General features: G+C 48.9%; 1 protein-coding gene across 1 annotated transcript in view; it reads left to right on the top strand.

Annotated features, from left to right (window-relative positions):
• PLPP3 (phospholipid phosphatase 3) overlaps positions 1-16,560 on the top strand; it is an 86,312-nt gene that overhangs the window by 56,487 nt on the left and 13,265 nt on the right. The window contains 6 exon segments of the mRNA XM_030325012.1: positions 3,564-3,802; positions 3,804-3,842; positions 4,269-4,326; positions 14,876-14,915; positions 14,918-14,986; positions 14,989-15,052. Coding sequence (XP_030180872.1) covers positions 3,564-3,802; positions 3,804-3,842; positions 4,269-4,326; positions 14,876-14,915; positions 14,918-14,986; positions 14,989-15,052 — 509 coding nt within the window.

Below are 16,560 nucleotides of genomic sequence, written 5' to 3'. Positions count from 1 at the left end.
TTCGGGAAGTAATGCCATCATAGGTTGAGGAAGATCTGTAATAAAAAATTCTCTCAATACAGTGTGTTGTGAGTCTTTGAACTTAAATATCTGGGCTCTCCTTTTAGCTCTGTCACTTAGAAGCCTCAGAACCTTCAGGTTAGTGACTCTCCCTCAGTGCCTTACCATTCCCAGCTGTAGAATGGGTATAACCTCACAGAGCCGTAGATCAAATGAAACCAAAAAGTACGAAAGAAATGTAAAAGATTGCTGCCGTTATTAGCATCGTTTTGAGGAATCTAAGGTGCCACGAAATGCCTTCTTTACCTCTTTCTCCTCCAGTGAGAGGAGGAAGCATTTTAACTGTGTGAGACACTGTGGCACCGAACCCAAAGTTTTCAAATGAAGGGATGTTAGCACTGAAATGAGTCCTGGAGTTGTAACCAAACCCTTTCTCCCTAAAGTGACTCAAGCACAGCGGTGAATCCCCTGAGATTAATCCGTAGATTTGTGTAAGAGATGCTGATTTGCAGTGAAAAGCTACGTGTTCTTTTTCAGCATCAAATAGGAAATCGGGCTCAAACCAGGCCAGCTTAGAGTTTCTTCATTTGTGGCCGCGGTATGGTTCAAGGAACTCAGGAGCCGTCCAAGGGTGGGGATTGTGCACGGGGCCTTGGTTCTGCTCCGTGCCCGTGGCATCATCTCGGAGGGAGTACCTTACCTCTGCTACTGCTGATTACCTTTGCTTGGTTAGGAGGGTCGTGGTGAAGGTAGATGGGAGAGTTGAAAATAAATGTCATTGCACGGGCGCCGGGTGTCTCAGTCGTTAAGCATCTGATTTTGGTTCGGGTCATGATCTCGCGGTTTGTGAGTTCGAGTCCCACCTCAGGTGAGTTCAAGCCCCGCTTCTGGTAAGCTCGTGCCCTGCTTCAGGTGAGCCCCGCTTCTCTCTCTCTCACTCCCTCTCTCTCTGCCCGTCGCTCACTTGCACCCCTCCCCCCCTTTAAAAAACAAGAAAATGTCATTGCAATGAGGAAGTGATAATTACGGAGTCTAGTCTCCTCAATGGAGAAACTGGCTTATCTCAGGTTCACTCAGTGAGTAGAGAACGCTGGCTACTGACTCCTACTGTAGTTTTCTTCTCCCTGCATCCAAAGTCATGTGAGCATCATTTATAAATAAAGAAGAAGAAAGAGCATGACGGTGGTAGTGAACATCTGGAACTTGTTAGCCTGTAAGGTTACACAGGGTAAAAGTATAAACAGGTTCAAAGGGGAGTTAGACCAGGAATCGTAGGAAAGAACGCTGGGTGGGGAGCTAGAACACCTGGGTCCAATCTTCAGTTTCGAGTTAATTTGGACCTCGGTTTCTTCCGTGTATAGGGGACCCTTTCATTTCTGACTTGCTGTGCTTCTCAGATTTTAATCTCTGCAACATGTTCTCAAAGGGCTTTTGGTAATATTTAGAGGATATTTCCAATTTTGCAATAAAACAACTGCGAAAACTGTGGTCCTGTTTCCATCCGTCCATTCATTCAATCAGTAGTCTGAGCACTTCTGCCAGAGCAGGTACTCGTCCTGCCCCTCAGGGAATGCCTAAGCCAGGACTTTGCGTTGGACTGGCCTTTGACCGTCTCTCTTTATTGTAGAATCACACTCGGTGTGATGTGGGAACCAAGGTGTAGCACTTAGAAATAATCAGGTATTTATAAACACAGAATCGTTGTGTAAGCGTTAGCCGTGCTGGTGGCTGTTCTCGCTGCCACACCGGCTGGCCCCTGGGCCCGGCTGGCATCTCCCTGCCACCTGGCCATCCTCCTGCTAGACGTGGGAGCCCTTGAGAACTTGGATCAGATCCCCTGCATTGACCCCTTCCCCAGCGGTAAAAAAAAAAAAAAAAATAATGGGAGACGTTGAAAAGGAGTGCCCGGATATGTCAGTCTATTGCTTCCCTTGCGGTTGTGAACACGCTGTCTGTTCCCTGAAGCAGCAAGTGTGGCTCGTCACCCTGCCCTGGGAGGAATTGTGAAAGGAGCTTTGTGGTGTGTGATGAGTTGAACATCGCTCTCCCAGGACTGTGGTTGCAATCAGGAAGTGGCCGGGGCTGTGCTATGGAGTTAAGACAAGAGCAGCAGGCTGTGTGGTGGGGCATCACCAAAGTGGGATTGGTCCTCTGCTGTGTTGGCATCAAGGGCATTGCCTTACGGAGAGCAGGCTGGCCCCCCACTCCTAATATAAAACCAGGCAGTGTGACTTGATCTGAGCTTCCAACGTACCTAACTCATGATTATTGTAGGCAGTTCATGAAATGAAGTGTATGAAAGCAATACCTAGTATGCAGTAGGTAATCAATATTTTTCCCGGAGTGACAAACCTCCCCTAAGTATTAGGAGTAAGGAAGGTGGGATGGAGAAAGGGTATGAACATCCAGACTCATTGGCTGCCCTTTAGGATTGAGGAGATGGGAGACAATGTGCTGAGACTTGGAAATTTGCAAACACTGAAGGGCATTGTGTTAAAAGTTCCTTGGTTTGGGGACGCCTGGGTGGCTCAGTCTGTTAAGTCAGACTCTTGATTTCGGCTCAGGTCATGGTCTCAGGGTTCATAGGATCGAGCCCTATGTTGGCTCTGTGCCGTCAGTGGATTCTCTCTTTCTCCCTCTCTCTCAGCCTTTCCTTCATTCTCTCTCTCTCTCTCTCTCTCTCTCAAAAATAATGTAAAAAAGTAAATAAATAAAGACAGCTAAAGAAACATGCCAACTAAAGACAATGCTTAATAGTTAACTGGATTCTATTTAAAAAAAAAAAAAGCTCCTTGGTTTGTAGAGCAGTATTCTTTTCATCACAGCATCCTCTACAAAGGAAAATGAAAGAATCCCTTTCTACAACCCAGGTCGTTTCCCATCCGTGTTACCAGATTGAAGCCAACAACTCTGAAAAGGCCTGCAGCCTCCTCTTAAGGAGAAGGAGACTGAAGCTCGGAGAGGTTAAGTCATTGCTGAAGGACACCGGGCAGGTGGCAGAGCTGGGACTCACACCCAGAACATGGTCTTAGGCATCCACCCTCCTATAGAAGCCCCCACCACGGCTCAGTGTTGACACAAGGCTGAGATCCCTTACTCAAAAGCTCAGAATCCTGACATTTCTCAGATCCTCTGACATCCTGGCCACCCTGACCATGTCCTTGATTCTTCATCTATTTTTTTTTTTTCCATATCTGGGTCCTTGTCTCTTCTTGTTTAAAAAAATACGTATATAATTTATATTATATAATATTATATTTTTGACATATCCATAATATTTATATTTTTACATATCATATGTGTTTATATATAAATATATTTAGTTGTATATTTCTGCTGGGACTTTTTTAAAAAGGAGAAAATGACCATGTTATTAGCACTTTGCTCTTTCCTCTCCTGCGTATTTCTGTCTGTATATTTCTTAAATACAAAACTGGATTTTTCTAGATTATAGCCTGCGATTACGTACTGAACGTTCCCTCGAGCCATGAAATATCCTTCACAGCGTCCACTTTGATGACGGGTCTTGAGACCACCTAATTCCCCCGTTGGCTTCCTTTCAGATCATCACTGGGGAGTTCTACCGTATCTACTACCTGAAGGAGAAGTCCCGGCCAGCGATTCAGAACCCCTATGTGGCAGCCCTCTACAAGCAGGTGGGCTGCTTCCTCTTCGGCTGTGCCATCAGCCAGTCCTTCACCGACATTGCCAAAGTCTCCATTGGGCGCCTGCGTCCTCACTTCTTGAACGTCTGCAACCCCGATTTCAGCCAGATCAACTGCTCCGAGGGCTACATCCAAACTACAAATGCAGAGGGACGACAGCAAAGTCCAAGAGGCCAGGTGAGTCACCACCTGCCGTGGCCACAGCGTGCTGCTTGACACGGGCAGCTCAGGGAGCACTTGCGAAGGCGCCTGCGACATGAGGTGCCAGGCTCAGTGCTGGGCTTTGGTTTCAGTGGGTGAATGAGGCATAGTCCCCATCCTTAAGGAACTCGGGGTCAGTTGATTTAGATGCATAGGTAAATAAGCAATTATGGTAGAATACTGGTAAGTCCACTCATTCATTCATTCATTCATTCTTTTGCTTATTCATTCATGGGTGCCTGCTAGGTTCTAGAAAACATGTCCCAACGGACTGCCAAGGTGGCAAAACCAAACAAGACAGTGCTGGTCTCAAGGTCACGGTCTAGGGAGAGAAGACGGACAGGCAGACATGTGTCAGGGATGTGCATATGGCCCTCTCATGGCCCTCTCTTGCTCTTGCAGGAAGTCCTTCTTCTCTGGCCACGCCTCCTTCTCCATGTACACTATGCTGTATTTGGTGGTAAGTACCTTCCTTCTGATTCCAATGGAGTGTACTATTGAGCCCCAGCTTAAAGCTCTTCTGTGCAGAGAGCCCTCAGAATGGTTAGGGATAGACCCCATTGTGAAATCCCTTGAAAAGAAGTTAGTTAGAAAAGTTGGGTTCCGTTTTGAGCTCTGCCACAGCGTTAGAAGTTATTTTCCTTTCTAGGCTTTTCCCATTTGTCAAATAAAAATAATATTGATCATGGCTGCTTGATAAGGCTTGTGTGCCCTTTTTGAAATTGTAAAGTGATAAAGACACTTGTGTAATATTTTATGGTAACGAGTACTGTCTTCTGACCATCTGTTTACTCAGTTGACCCTTCCAGGCACCCTGGTACTACTGTCTCCGTTGTGGGAAAGGATTACTAAATAAGGCTCCGAGAATTCAAGTCAACTGTCAGAATTGACAGGCACTAGAACTGTTGCTCAAATGCAAACCCTGTCATCAAATTCCTAGTGTTCACCATGCCAGGCTCCTTCCATCCCCCGCTGATGGAAAGGCTTTAAAAATCATTAATATCCGACTACATAGAATGATTTCAAGTTTTTCAGAATACTTCTGCTCCGTGAGCACACGTCACCTCATGACAGCATGGCGAAGTATGAAATGTGTATCCCCACTGCTTGGATCCAGAAACTAAGACCCAGGGAGGCTAAGCGGCATGTTGGGGGGTCCCTCAGCTAGTGGTGGGGCTGTGATCTGAACCCCTGTGGCCCTGTCTGCCCCGACTTCCTAGAGGTGCTGGGAAGGGACAGGTGAGTGCCCGGTTCTTCCCCAGCAGCTGCACAGACAGCAGCTGGTCTGTTTCTCTTTGCGAGTTAAAAAACGGTCCCCTGCCTCTCCTCTCCCCTTGAATGAGGCCCCTGTGCCAAGGCACTTCCTGCGTTCGGCCCCTTTGATGCAGAGCGAGAAGGCGCTGAGAGGTCAGACATAGCTCAGGGGAGCAAAAGCTGTTTGCCAAAGAACGTTTGATTTTGACTTATTTAAAAAACATAATTAGGATTTGGAAACCTAGCAGAAGGTTTTTTTTGTTTTGTTTCCCCCTCCTCCCAAAACAATCCTTTCCAAGCCTGGAGGCCTCCCGGCTTCCCGTTACCTGGGATGCGGAGCTGAAAGGTGGGCCCCAACCTATGAAAACCCTCAAACATGGATTTTGTTTATACACGAATCACACTCCCTCCATTCTTCATTTGTTGTTGTTTTGCTTCACTTGGCTTTTAGAAAGCTAATGTCGCGAAGATCTTTCGTTTCCTATTTCGTTTTGTTTTGTATTCTACCCAGGTCTGGAAGCAATTTACAAATGTAATTTCAGTGTTTTGCAAAGGTGCTTGGAGGAGTGGGTCTCTGTTCATTTTTCTCATGTTCCTTCATTTTCTTCCAAGAGAAAAATACTGGGTAATTTGAAACCAACTGTGTGCACTGTGTGCTCTATGGCCGCCCAAAAGATAAAGGTGCTGACCTGTTTCTGGTGCCTTCTGTGTGCCAGGCACTGGGTCAAGCTCTCTCTTCCACACTGGTTCTCTCAATAACTCGATGAGATGCGTTTTGATTACCCCGTTTTAAGTGAAAACAAACCAACCAACCTGACGCTAAGAAGTTTAGTAATAAAAGTTCTACCTCCAGGGGCGCCTGGGTGGCCCAGTCGGTTAAGCGTCTGACTTCGGCTCAGGTATGATCTCACGGTTCGTGAGTTCGAGCCCCGTGTCGGGCTCTGTGCTGACAGCTCAGAGCCTGGAGCCTGCTTCGGATTCCGCATCTCCCTCTCTCTCTGCCCTCCCCCCCTCGCACTCTGTCTCTGTCCAAAATAAGTAAGCATTAAAAACAATAAAACTTCTACCTCCTGTAAGAGGCAGAAAAGAGATTGAAAGGCTGGTCTCGATGCCACTAGGATCGCTGCCTGTTCTTTCGGGATACTGCACTACAAACCCAAAACCAACCTCGTCGGGATAAAGTTAAAGAATATAAGCTCCCGACCCTAATTTCAATTTCACCTGAAGGCGACCTGCCTTTCTTCAGAGCTGGCTTAATGGATGAGATGCCCCCTCTCGCCCCCACCCTCCACCACCAGGATGATTACAGCTGGAGATCTCTGCAGGGGTGAGAGTAAGGGTAGTTCAGACTGGGTGTTATTTGCATCTCTGAGGGAGGAAAAAATTACAGTGCCTTTATGTTCCTGGAAAGAAGGAAGGGAAGGAGGGAAGGAGGAAGGAGAAGAGCGTCCTTAGTCCTTCACGTCCCTCGCATCTGCTACACGTGCACACACAGCCATGCGCACATCACACGTTGAAGGACCCTTGCAAACAGACACAACTCGCGGACACCCACATATACAACCTGGAACACATAGCTCCATTTTTAGCTCCGAGGTTATCTTGCCCTAAGGCAACCTCTGAGGCTAAATTCCAAGGAGGACAGTGCTCATTCCCAGGGCTCTTCCTCTATGTGATGTCACACCGAAGTCTCAACCCTCTCTATGTCCAATTGCAGAGGTTTCTAAAGCAAGTTAGAACACCATGGCTGCCCGTCAGGGTCAGTGGGAAATGCTGTAGTCGGTCAGAACAGCCCTCAGACCCATCCCCTAGGGATGTGGAGCTTCCCAAAGTACTGGAGCTGGGCAAATGAGACCACAGGGACCCTGGCCTCCCCCCCCCCCCGCAGGGCAGCCTCCTTGGGGCCTTGGGGGAAAATCGCCTTTGAACCAGCTGGTTGTCGGCAGCATTGATGACGTTTGCCCTCAAGGTCAGGCAGACCTGAAGATTCTGCCCTGGTGGTTACTAGCTCTGGAACCAGGCATTGCTCACTGAGCTTTGAAGCCTCGGTGTATTCCTCTGTAAAGTAGAGACAGTAGTGTATTTCGCAGGGTTTTCGCTACTTCACTTCTTAGGTCCCACGTTCTCCAGCTGTCCTATGAAAGAGTGGAATTAGATGGCATCTACTTACTTCTCAATCTCTGTGGCTCTCTTTGAAAGATGTTTGAACTACCCTAAACTCTGCGAGGGAAGATGGGAAGCCCTCGGGGGCAAACTTACGCCCTCATTGCCCTGGCGTTCAAAGAGAGGGGCGGACAGGAAGCACTCTAGGCCTGTTGACGGCAGCTGCCCTCTAGAGCCTCCCATGGCTTTGAAGGACACTCCGTATTAGGTTTTGATTTGTAAAATGGTTAGCTTGGAAAAACCATGCCCCAAACACCAAATTATCTCTGGGCATAGAAGCTTACAGATGAGGTTAAGGCATGTTAGTGATTAATGCAGATTCTAATAAGAAAAACCCACAGCATGTATAAGCACATGTGAAGCTTTCCTAGCCCGGAGTCCTGCCCCAACCCCAGGGAACCACATCTGGACTGGCCCTGTACCCTCCACGGTCGGGGACTGAGGATAACTTGGCTTTCTGGATAAAACGCCTATACCAGCACAGGCACTAAACCATGTAGCAACCAGACAACCTGGTGTTTCTTGTGTTGTGCCAGCACCCTGCTACCTCCCGGGGCCCCTGACGTGCATCGGACGTGGGCCCTGCCCTCCAGGGACTCAACACGGTTTCGGCATTTGGTGTTCAGCGCATATTCAGTGGGTGGCTGTTATACACCAAACAGCGTGCTAGGGGGGTGGAATTATAGACATGGGGAAGTCGTGGTCACAGCCTTGGGGAGTTCAGTCTAGGGGAGCAAGGAGACAGTGGCAGCGGTTGGGTACGCTGTGTGCTGGGGTGGGGGTGGGGGGGTGGATGTGGGATCTTATGGAAGCTTGGGGGTCGTGGCACCCCGAGCCAGCCCAGAGTGGAGGGGGCAGAGCTGGGGAGGGTTCCCGTAAGGTAAGATGGGCAGATTGGAAAGGACCACCCTTGTGCAGGTGAAAAGGGGGACGATGGTTTGGGGGCTGCAGGGTTTTCATTTCGGTCTAGCTGGGGTGGCTGGTAGGGGAGGAAGCAGGGGCAGGAGGGCGCAGTGAAAGCTGAGAGGACCTTTGGGACCAGCCACCCCAGCTCCTCCTTCTCTAGTCCAGAGCAGGCAGCAAGTTGGTGGTGAGGCCTTTCCCTTGTTGCTGCGCTCCCCTCCCCAAACGGTGAACCTTGGCCGCTTGCCTTTTCAGGGTCAGAGAAGCCTTTCCTGCCCCTTCTGCAATACTCCCTGACTCCCCTGTGCAGCCTAATCCCTGCCCCCCTCCCCCGACCAGTTTCTCACCATCTGACATACTATATATTCTTCGCTTCTTTGTTTATCTCTGCCGGATAAATTGTAAGCTTCATGAGGGAGACGTTTTTGTCTCTTGACTCACTCTTGTATCCCACTGCCCCCAACAGTGTCTGACACTTAGCTGCAATGAATATTTGACGAGTGAGTGAATGAATCAATCTCAGGTCTTCAACATTCCCAGGCCATGCTTCTTTCCGTTCCATGCAGATTTTGTTCCTCTCCTCGTCACTGAATTGATAGATCGTGAAGGACCTATGTGGTGTAAGGAAGGCCTCTGCTGCCTCTCTGCTGAACTGTTTATGCACTGGCTCTTTACTGCAGTGCCCATGAGAAATGTTGATGTGTCAAAGGGTTTGTCGGATACCAAGGAAACGGGGAAGCGGCCGTCCTCTGACCGCCATGTTCCCTGGCCTGTGGTTGTTAGTCATTGAGGTTTTGTTCAGTGTGTTTAGAATCCTGGAGCGGTGGGGTCTGGTATGCCCGCGAGACATGCCCACAGATCCTGGGAGTTTCTGGTGAAACCCCTTGTAGGGACAAGATGGCTGTAAGGGGAATAAACCACTGTACCAAATGTTTTCCAAACTCTTCCCCACCCCCATCTACATCCATCCATCCATCCAACCACCCTTCTGTCCATCTGCCCATCCATCAGTCTGTCCATCCATTCAGCCAGCCAGCAGTTTCTGAGCCAGACCTTGTGTGAGCACCTGAGGACACGAAGAGACCTCATATTTGGTGTGGAAATCCTGAAAGGTAGAGTCTCAGAACAGTTGGACGAGGTCCCCAATTCGGGTGGACTGAGGCACGGAGCCCCAAGGGAAGGGCTGTGAACTCCACTCTGAGGCGCACTGACTCAGTTCACAGGGTCTCCCATAGCTTATGATCAGTCAGAGATTCTAATACCCTGACTCTTCCAAAAGCTGTGTACTTGTGTTTTGACATGGGCCTTGTAAAAGTATGTGACCGGTGAATTCAAGGAGCATGAGTGTTCAGATGTTCCCCGTAGGTTGTCCTTATGCCCACGACAAGCGGGTAGTCCCCTCAAATTGCTTTTCTCCTAAGACAAATCCAGTATAAAAGACTGTTACTTTGTGTGGAGAGCACTATTTCCTCAAAGGAAGCCAGGCTCTGTGGTTAGATCTCAGTCTTAGAAAAAGACACGTCTTACTCAGTGTAAATCGTGGCTCTTTGTTACCTTGAGCAAGTGACAGGGCCTTTTGGCCTTGATCTCTTCATCTGAAAAATGGGCACAATGGTGGTATCTACCCAACAGGATGATTGTGATAGTTGCAGGTGAGGCCGTTTAAAGCCCCGGCAACTGTGTCTGAACCGTGCTTGACAAATGGGGAGTGTATGTTTCTCCCCTGATAGTGACAGAAAACCAAGAGCTGATTCCCTTCTCAAGGAGGAGAAAAGTCGACTAAAAATTCTCTTTTGTCCTGAAAGTAGTTGGAATAGCTTCCCAGAGAGAAATGCCGTTCTGCACCACATAGACGAATCACCAGGCACAGGCACCAGAGTCAGGCGTGAGCCGTGGAGGAGCTAGAGGAGGGAGAAGTTTCTCCTGTGGGTGTCAGTGATCTGGACCGACTTCCAGGAAGAGAGCATATGCAGGGACATAGGAGGGACAAAAGCCTCCTTTTCACTCTGAGCAGAGCAGTCCCAAGAGCAATGGAAATGAAGTAAGAGGACAGTACCGACCTGTTTCACCAGTATGCAAATCATGTAATGAAAACCAAATGACTTCGCAAGAAGGAGTGTGACTCACCCCACATGTACTCGGCTGGTTCAGACCAGCGAGCCAGCTGAGTTCAGCCAGACCTCTCTAAGAGTTTTGTTGAATTCCACAGGACCCCAGTTTGGGGAGCTAGGACCAGGAAGGAAGAGAGAACTCCATTTAGGGAGTGAGTTGGGTGTGCCAAGGGACTTCCACATACATCATTTTGGGGATGGGGGTTCAGCAGGGCAGACATAGTCCTTTCTGTGGTAAGCTACCTGTCTACACCCAGCAGTGTTATTTTAGCAATTGGGGAGAAAAATCTTAGTCAAAGAATGAGATTTATTAAACAAAAATTTTTTTTTACATTTAATTCCTTTTTGAGAGAGAGAGAGAGAGAGAGAGAGAGCGCACGCTCGCGCAGCGCGCGCACACACCCACACACACACACACACACACCACACGTCAGCGGGGGAGGGGCAGAGAGAGAGGGAGACACAGAATCCGAAGCAGCTCAGGCTCTGAGCTGTCAGCACAGAGCCTGACGCGGGGCTCGAACCCACAAACCGGGAGATCATGGCCTGAGCCGAAGCCGGACACCCAACTGACTGAGCCACCCAGGTGCCCTGAGATTAATTTTAATGTGAACATATTCTTTTTGCATGGAGGAACTTATTTTTTATTCCTGTTTCTGTCTTTCCACAATTTTTGACAGATGTACACGATATGTGTTGGAGGTTTTTTTTTTTAATGAGCAAATCCCGTTATTCTGTAAGAGAAAGCAGAAATTTCAGAGAAGCAGAGTGACTGGTTCAGGGTCCCCCAGCTGGCCTGGAGCAGAGAAAAGATTCAAGTTTGGTTTGGCTCTGATTGCAAATCAGACACTTTTCTGCAGTGTCACACTGATGGTTAGAAGTGGATTCTCCCAGCCCAGAGGTCTTCACACAGAAGGGGAAGTAAAGACAGATCGGTCAGGACCTCAGGGCTGCTGACCACGAGGAGAGATCAAGGTGATTCAGCCTTTCTGGTTTTGTCCAACTCTGCTTATGTCTTTGCTAATTACTCGTTCAGGTGCCTGGGACTTTGCTGGAGCCCCTGCAGAAATTCTGATTCCGGGCAAGTCTCCTTGCTGTTTGGTCTAGGACAGGGGCCATGGGAGTGTTGTGGTCAGAAGTGGCGACTTCCTCCCGTGGAATGGCAGTGAACGCAGCCTCTTGCCCCACGGACTGTTCCCAGGCTCAGGTTTCCCAGAGCAGGAGAACTGGGCTATGAACCGGCAGAAGCTAAGTCCATTTAGCGGCAGGGGTTGCTGGGGGCATGGAGGACTTACCAGGTCCCTTCGGTCAGCCTCCAAGCCTGTTGTAACAGCTTCTCAAATCAGAATTAGCCACAAGGTGGAAGGTTATTGTGCAACCTTTTGCTTTGCTAATCTACGTGTTTTGGCAAAATCCCTCATGCGTCAGCGAGTAAATAGCATTCACCGACGTAAAGGGTTGACACAGGTTTCTGAAGAGTTGCCTTGAGTTTCCCGTGTCACGCCAGGCAGGGTTCCTGTGTGTCCCATTTCGATCCCGGCAACCCTGAGAGGGAGATAGTGTTGTACCTGTTCCACAGATGAGAAGTTGGGGGCCACCCACTTAGGAGGTGACAGAGCCAGGAATGGAGTTTGGGGCCGCTTCACCCCAAAATTCACGGTGCCGCTGCCGCTGCGCTTTCCCCCTGAAGCCCCAGCTGCAGACCCCCAGGATCAGCCCTGAGGCCTTGAGCCATTCGTGGGTAAAATGTGTTGGTTACCGATGGGAGCGGAGGAGCAAGCTTCAGCGTGCTGCCGGCCAGTCCACGTCTGACTGCTTCCCAAAGGATTCTTTCCTGTGGCCCTACTCCTTTTTCATTCATAAGCACTCCCTTCCTGAAGCTCTCCTGATGACTGGTCTCTTCCTCTCTCTTCAAGTTCCTCTGGTGTATTTATTTTTTCTTTCGTGAGCTCCAGTATCTGAGTCAGTAGAAGGGGAGATGTGGGCAGTGTCCGTTGGGAAACCCACCCTTCCTCTGCCCCACCCTCATTTCCAAGGCCCATGACCTAAACTCTGCACGGGGAGGGAGAAGCCCTGGAGGATTCTAAAGAAGCATTTTCTGAGGATCTGCGGACTTTTCAGTTGAGGGAAATGAGAAAATCTCAGGGCCGGGTTAAGAAATGTGGTTAGAGGGGGTGCCTGGGTGGCTCAGTCGGTTAAGCGTCCGACTTCAGCCAGGTCACGATCTCGCGGTCCGGGAGTTCGAGCCGCGCGTCGGGCTCTGGGCTGATGGCTCAGAGCCTGGAGCCTGCTTCCGATTCTGTGTCTCCCTCTCTCTCTGCCCCTCCCCTGTTCATGCTCTGTCTCTCTCTGTCTCAAAAATAAATAAAAACGTTAAAAAAAAAATTAAAAAAAAATTTTTTTAATAAAAAAAAAAAAAGAAATGTGGTTAGAGAATAAAATCTGTGTCTTGAGCAGAACTTGGTGCCAGGCATCTCTACCATAGCAGCCACCTGTACTACAACCTGAGAGATAGTGGCTGTTACACTTATTTTCTTTGTGAGAAAACTCAAGGCTCAGTGAGATTTTCCTTTTTTTTTTTTTTTATGTTTATTTATTTGGAGAGAGAGAGCATGAGTGTGAGCAGGGGAGGGGCAGAGAGAGAGGGAGACACAGAATCCGAAGCAGGCTCCACACTGTCAGCACAGAGCCCAGCGCAGGGCTCGAACCCACCACCTGTGAGATTATGACCTGAGCCAAAATCAAGAGTCCCGACGCTTAACGGACTAAGGCACCCAGGCGCCCCATTACCTCTTCTTGTAGATTTTCAACTGTTTATTTTTTATATACGAGAAACTGTTGATTTTATCACTTGTTCAACCATGCCCATCAGTGCATTCTTTATTATTTCTCATTCGTTATTCTTAGATTGCCCAATAATGCATTCATAGCATTCATAATGATTATAGAGTTGCCTGCTGTTTTCTTGGCCTGGGTTTTAGGAATTGCCTTTCCGGTTAGTTGTGGATTCAGTGCTGGCCAACTTCCCGCCCTGTCAGGGCTGGCTCTGGAATCTTCCACCCTTCTTTCTCCTCAGGACCAGCCAGTGGCTTGCTCCTTCCTGACCACCAGGAGGAAGGTGTCCCTTTGTCTCCGGCAGGGCAGAGTCCCATCCTTGCCGTCCCAGGTCCGTCTTTGGGCCATCGGCTCCTCCCTGTGCTCTCTTCCCCTTTCTCCTGGTCTCCCCCTGGCGCTTGCCTTTGATTTGTCTTCGGAAGTTCCCCTTGTCCACTTGCCTTTTCCCCTTCATTTCCCAAGTTCCCACAGGAACCTGGGAAGTAGGTTGTGCCCAGAGGTTAGAACGGAAACTGCAGCCAGATAACTCCAAGGGACAATGCTCAGTTGACGTCATTTCTTGCCTCGGCTAGAGGTGGTTTTTTTCTTTCTTCCATTTTTCTGCAGGTTACTCTTCTACTCCACCCAGCCCAGTATCTGTCAACCTCTGTGTGAAAGCTCCCTGGCATTGTCTGGTTGGTTTATGTGTTTCCTTTATATTCGAGCTCAAAAATCCATAGTTAGACACTTGGTCTTTGGTAGGGTTGCTTTGTTTTGAAGCAGAAGCATCCCCTTGTGACTATCTCGATAACCTCTCCTATCGATCCTGCATTTATTTCCAACACGATCCTAAGAGGCGAGTCCATGTAGGGACTGTACAGCCATAATCTCCAGGAATACACACAGATGCGTGAAATGAGTTGTCACGGGTTGCAGAAAAGAAAGCTTTCCTACCCTGGTTAGTATTCTTTAGTGAGTTTCAATCAAACTTCATATCTTCAAAAGAAGATGATGAAAAGAAACTAGTGAACTTTTAGGAAGTGTCCAGTGTGGTCCAGGCTGTGGATTCTTTTTTTTTTTTCTTTTTAAGTTTATTTATTTATTTGAGAGAGAAAGAGCATGTGTGCACATAAGTGGGGCAGGGGCGGAAAAGAGGGGGGGAGAGAGAAAATCCCAAGCAGTCTCTGCACCGCCAGCATCGAGCCCGACGCGGGGCTGGAACCCACAAACCGGGAGATCATGACCTGAACTGAAGTCAGACACTTAACCAGGTGAGCCAGCCAGGCGCCCCCAGGCTGGGGTATTCTAAGGCATTCCTTGCTGTCGCCATTTAATCTCTTCTTCTGCTTTCTTTATTCTTTCTTCGTTCTCCCTCTTATTTCTTATTCGACGTTCTTCTTGCTTCTTTTGTCTCTTTTCTCTTTCTTTCCTTCCTTTTCTTTTCTTGCTTTCTCTCTCTCTCTTCTCTTTCTTTATTTTCTTTCTTCTTCTTTCTTCTTTTCTTTCTTTTCTTTCTTTCTTGTTTTTCTTTTCTTGTCTTTTCTTTTCTTTTCTTCTTTTCTTTTCTTTTTTTTCTTTCTTCTTTTTCCATATGGGAGCTGAGGCTCAAGGCTTAAATAACTGGCTTGAGGTCATATCCAAGCTGAATGCTTTTTGTAAAACATGCCATGAGGTCCAGATGGGTCCATTTAACGGAAGTGTAGTGTGTGTCCTCGTGGTGTTCTAATGCACTGAGCTTCTGTTCATTTTCTCTCCTCTGTCCAGCTCTACCTTCAGGCCCGCTTCACTTGGCGAGGGGCCCGCCTGCTCGGCCCCTCCTGCAGTTCACCCTGATCATGATGGCCTTTTACACAGGACTGTCGCGTGTGTCCGACCACAGCACCATCCCAGCGATGTGCTTGCAGGATTTGCTCAAGGAGCCCTGGTGGCCTGCTGCATAGTGAGTAGCATCGTATTCTTACTACCACGCAGAGCCCACACTGCCTGCTTGTTAAATGTTTCCAGCTCAGTGACCAAAGCTAGGGAGCTCTCAATCCTTTTTTCTGCTTGGTGTATAAGAGTCACCCCGCCCCAGGACCCCTTCAGTAAAAGGAAAGTCATTTCTGTTTCCTTCCAGGCCTGTGAGATTTCATTCAGCAGAGTCTGTGAGTCCTCAGGTTTGGGCTCATAGAGCATTGCAGCCAGAGATCTTTGATAGTGGCCACCTTGCTCACTTTATGATGAGGACATTTAGGGTTTGAGAGGGAAGAAACTTGCCCCAGGTCACATGTCAGGTGACCAGCAGAGTCTGGGTCCCTGACTCAGTGCTCACGTGCTGCTTTGGTGGACACTTAAAATTGAGTTGAATTCAGAATCTTGGAAACTTCCACCCTTCCCAGTGTGACCTTTAGGGTGACTTGGTTCAGACCCTAAACGTGGTGTCGGCTAGACAAGAGGGGGCTTGGTCAAGGCTGAGCCTTACCTTGGCTAGCTAAAGAGCCTTGTATATCAAGAGAAGGCCTTGTACCTAGAGAATGGCCTCGGGATGGGCCAGGTTCTCATTTGCCCCAGGTGACTGGGTTACCCTTTCCCCATATTTCATCCCTGACTCTGTGAATGTGCATAAGGCATCCCAGCTCTCTGAGCTTCTGTCCCCTCAAGAATCTCTGCTTTTCTTGCCTGCTAAAAGTTTTGAGGGGTTTATTCAGCACACATGGCGGAGCTCCTGCTCTGATACCGTGCCTTCCTGGGCCCCCTCTGGGGAGCCTCACACCAGGCCAGCGAGAATCTCAGAGCACAGTCATGGCTGGATGTTTAGGCACCACACATGCGGGTCGTGTTGTTCGTATAATCCTTGCCCACTCGCAGTAAGACTCATGAACAATAGAGATCTGGACAACCCTTGGCCTTTCTTCATTTCTAAACCTGGCTGCTGCCCCGAGTCTCCCTACGATCACCTCTCCAGCTCACTTCCTGTGATGGCGTTTGTCCACCCTGTGCTGACATTGCAGATGTGTGTATCCTTTAGACTGTAAATTTCCCCGGGGACAGGGACCATAGATGACACACTGTTGTTCTCCCCGTCTCCCAGTGCCTCTCAGGGAGTCTGGCTCAGAGTAGATAAGTCTTTAATCCACAGAAAGCTTGAGTCAATGGGTGGCTCTCCTCTTCCTTGAGAACACTACAAGAGACATTGTGTTGGAGGCAGAGGGATGAATAAGGCACGGGCCTTGCTTCCAAGGAAATCCCAGTCTACTCGCTTCCACCCGCCTGGCCAGCACAGGGGTTAGAACACAGCACGGGGCTGTCATGGAGATACGGACAGGGTGCTTCGGCTGCAGGCGAGGGCCGGGTGCAGGGGGAAGGAAGTGGGGCAGGGAGTAGTGGCGATCGAGTGGGCACCAGGTAGAAAGTCGTGTCTGAGCTGCTTGTCAGTTTTGGCAGGAGAATCCTGGCCTAAGGACTTGCCT

Source organism: Lynx canadensis, chromosome C1 (genome assembly GCF_007474595.2).
Source record: "Lynx canadensis isolate LIC74 chromosome C1, mLynCan4.pri.v2, whole genome shotgun sequence".
In the NCBI taxonomy this organism is placed as follows: domain Eukaryota; kingdom Metazoa; phylum Chordata; class Mammalia; order Carnivora; family Felidae; genus Lynx; species Lynx canadensis.
The sequence above is the reverse complement of the archived record's forward strand: the minus strand, read 5'-3'. Positions and strand labels throughout refer to the sequence as shown.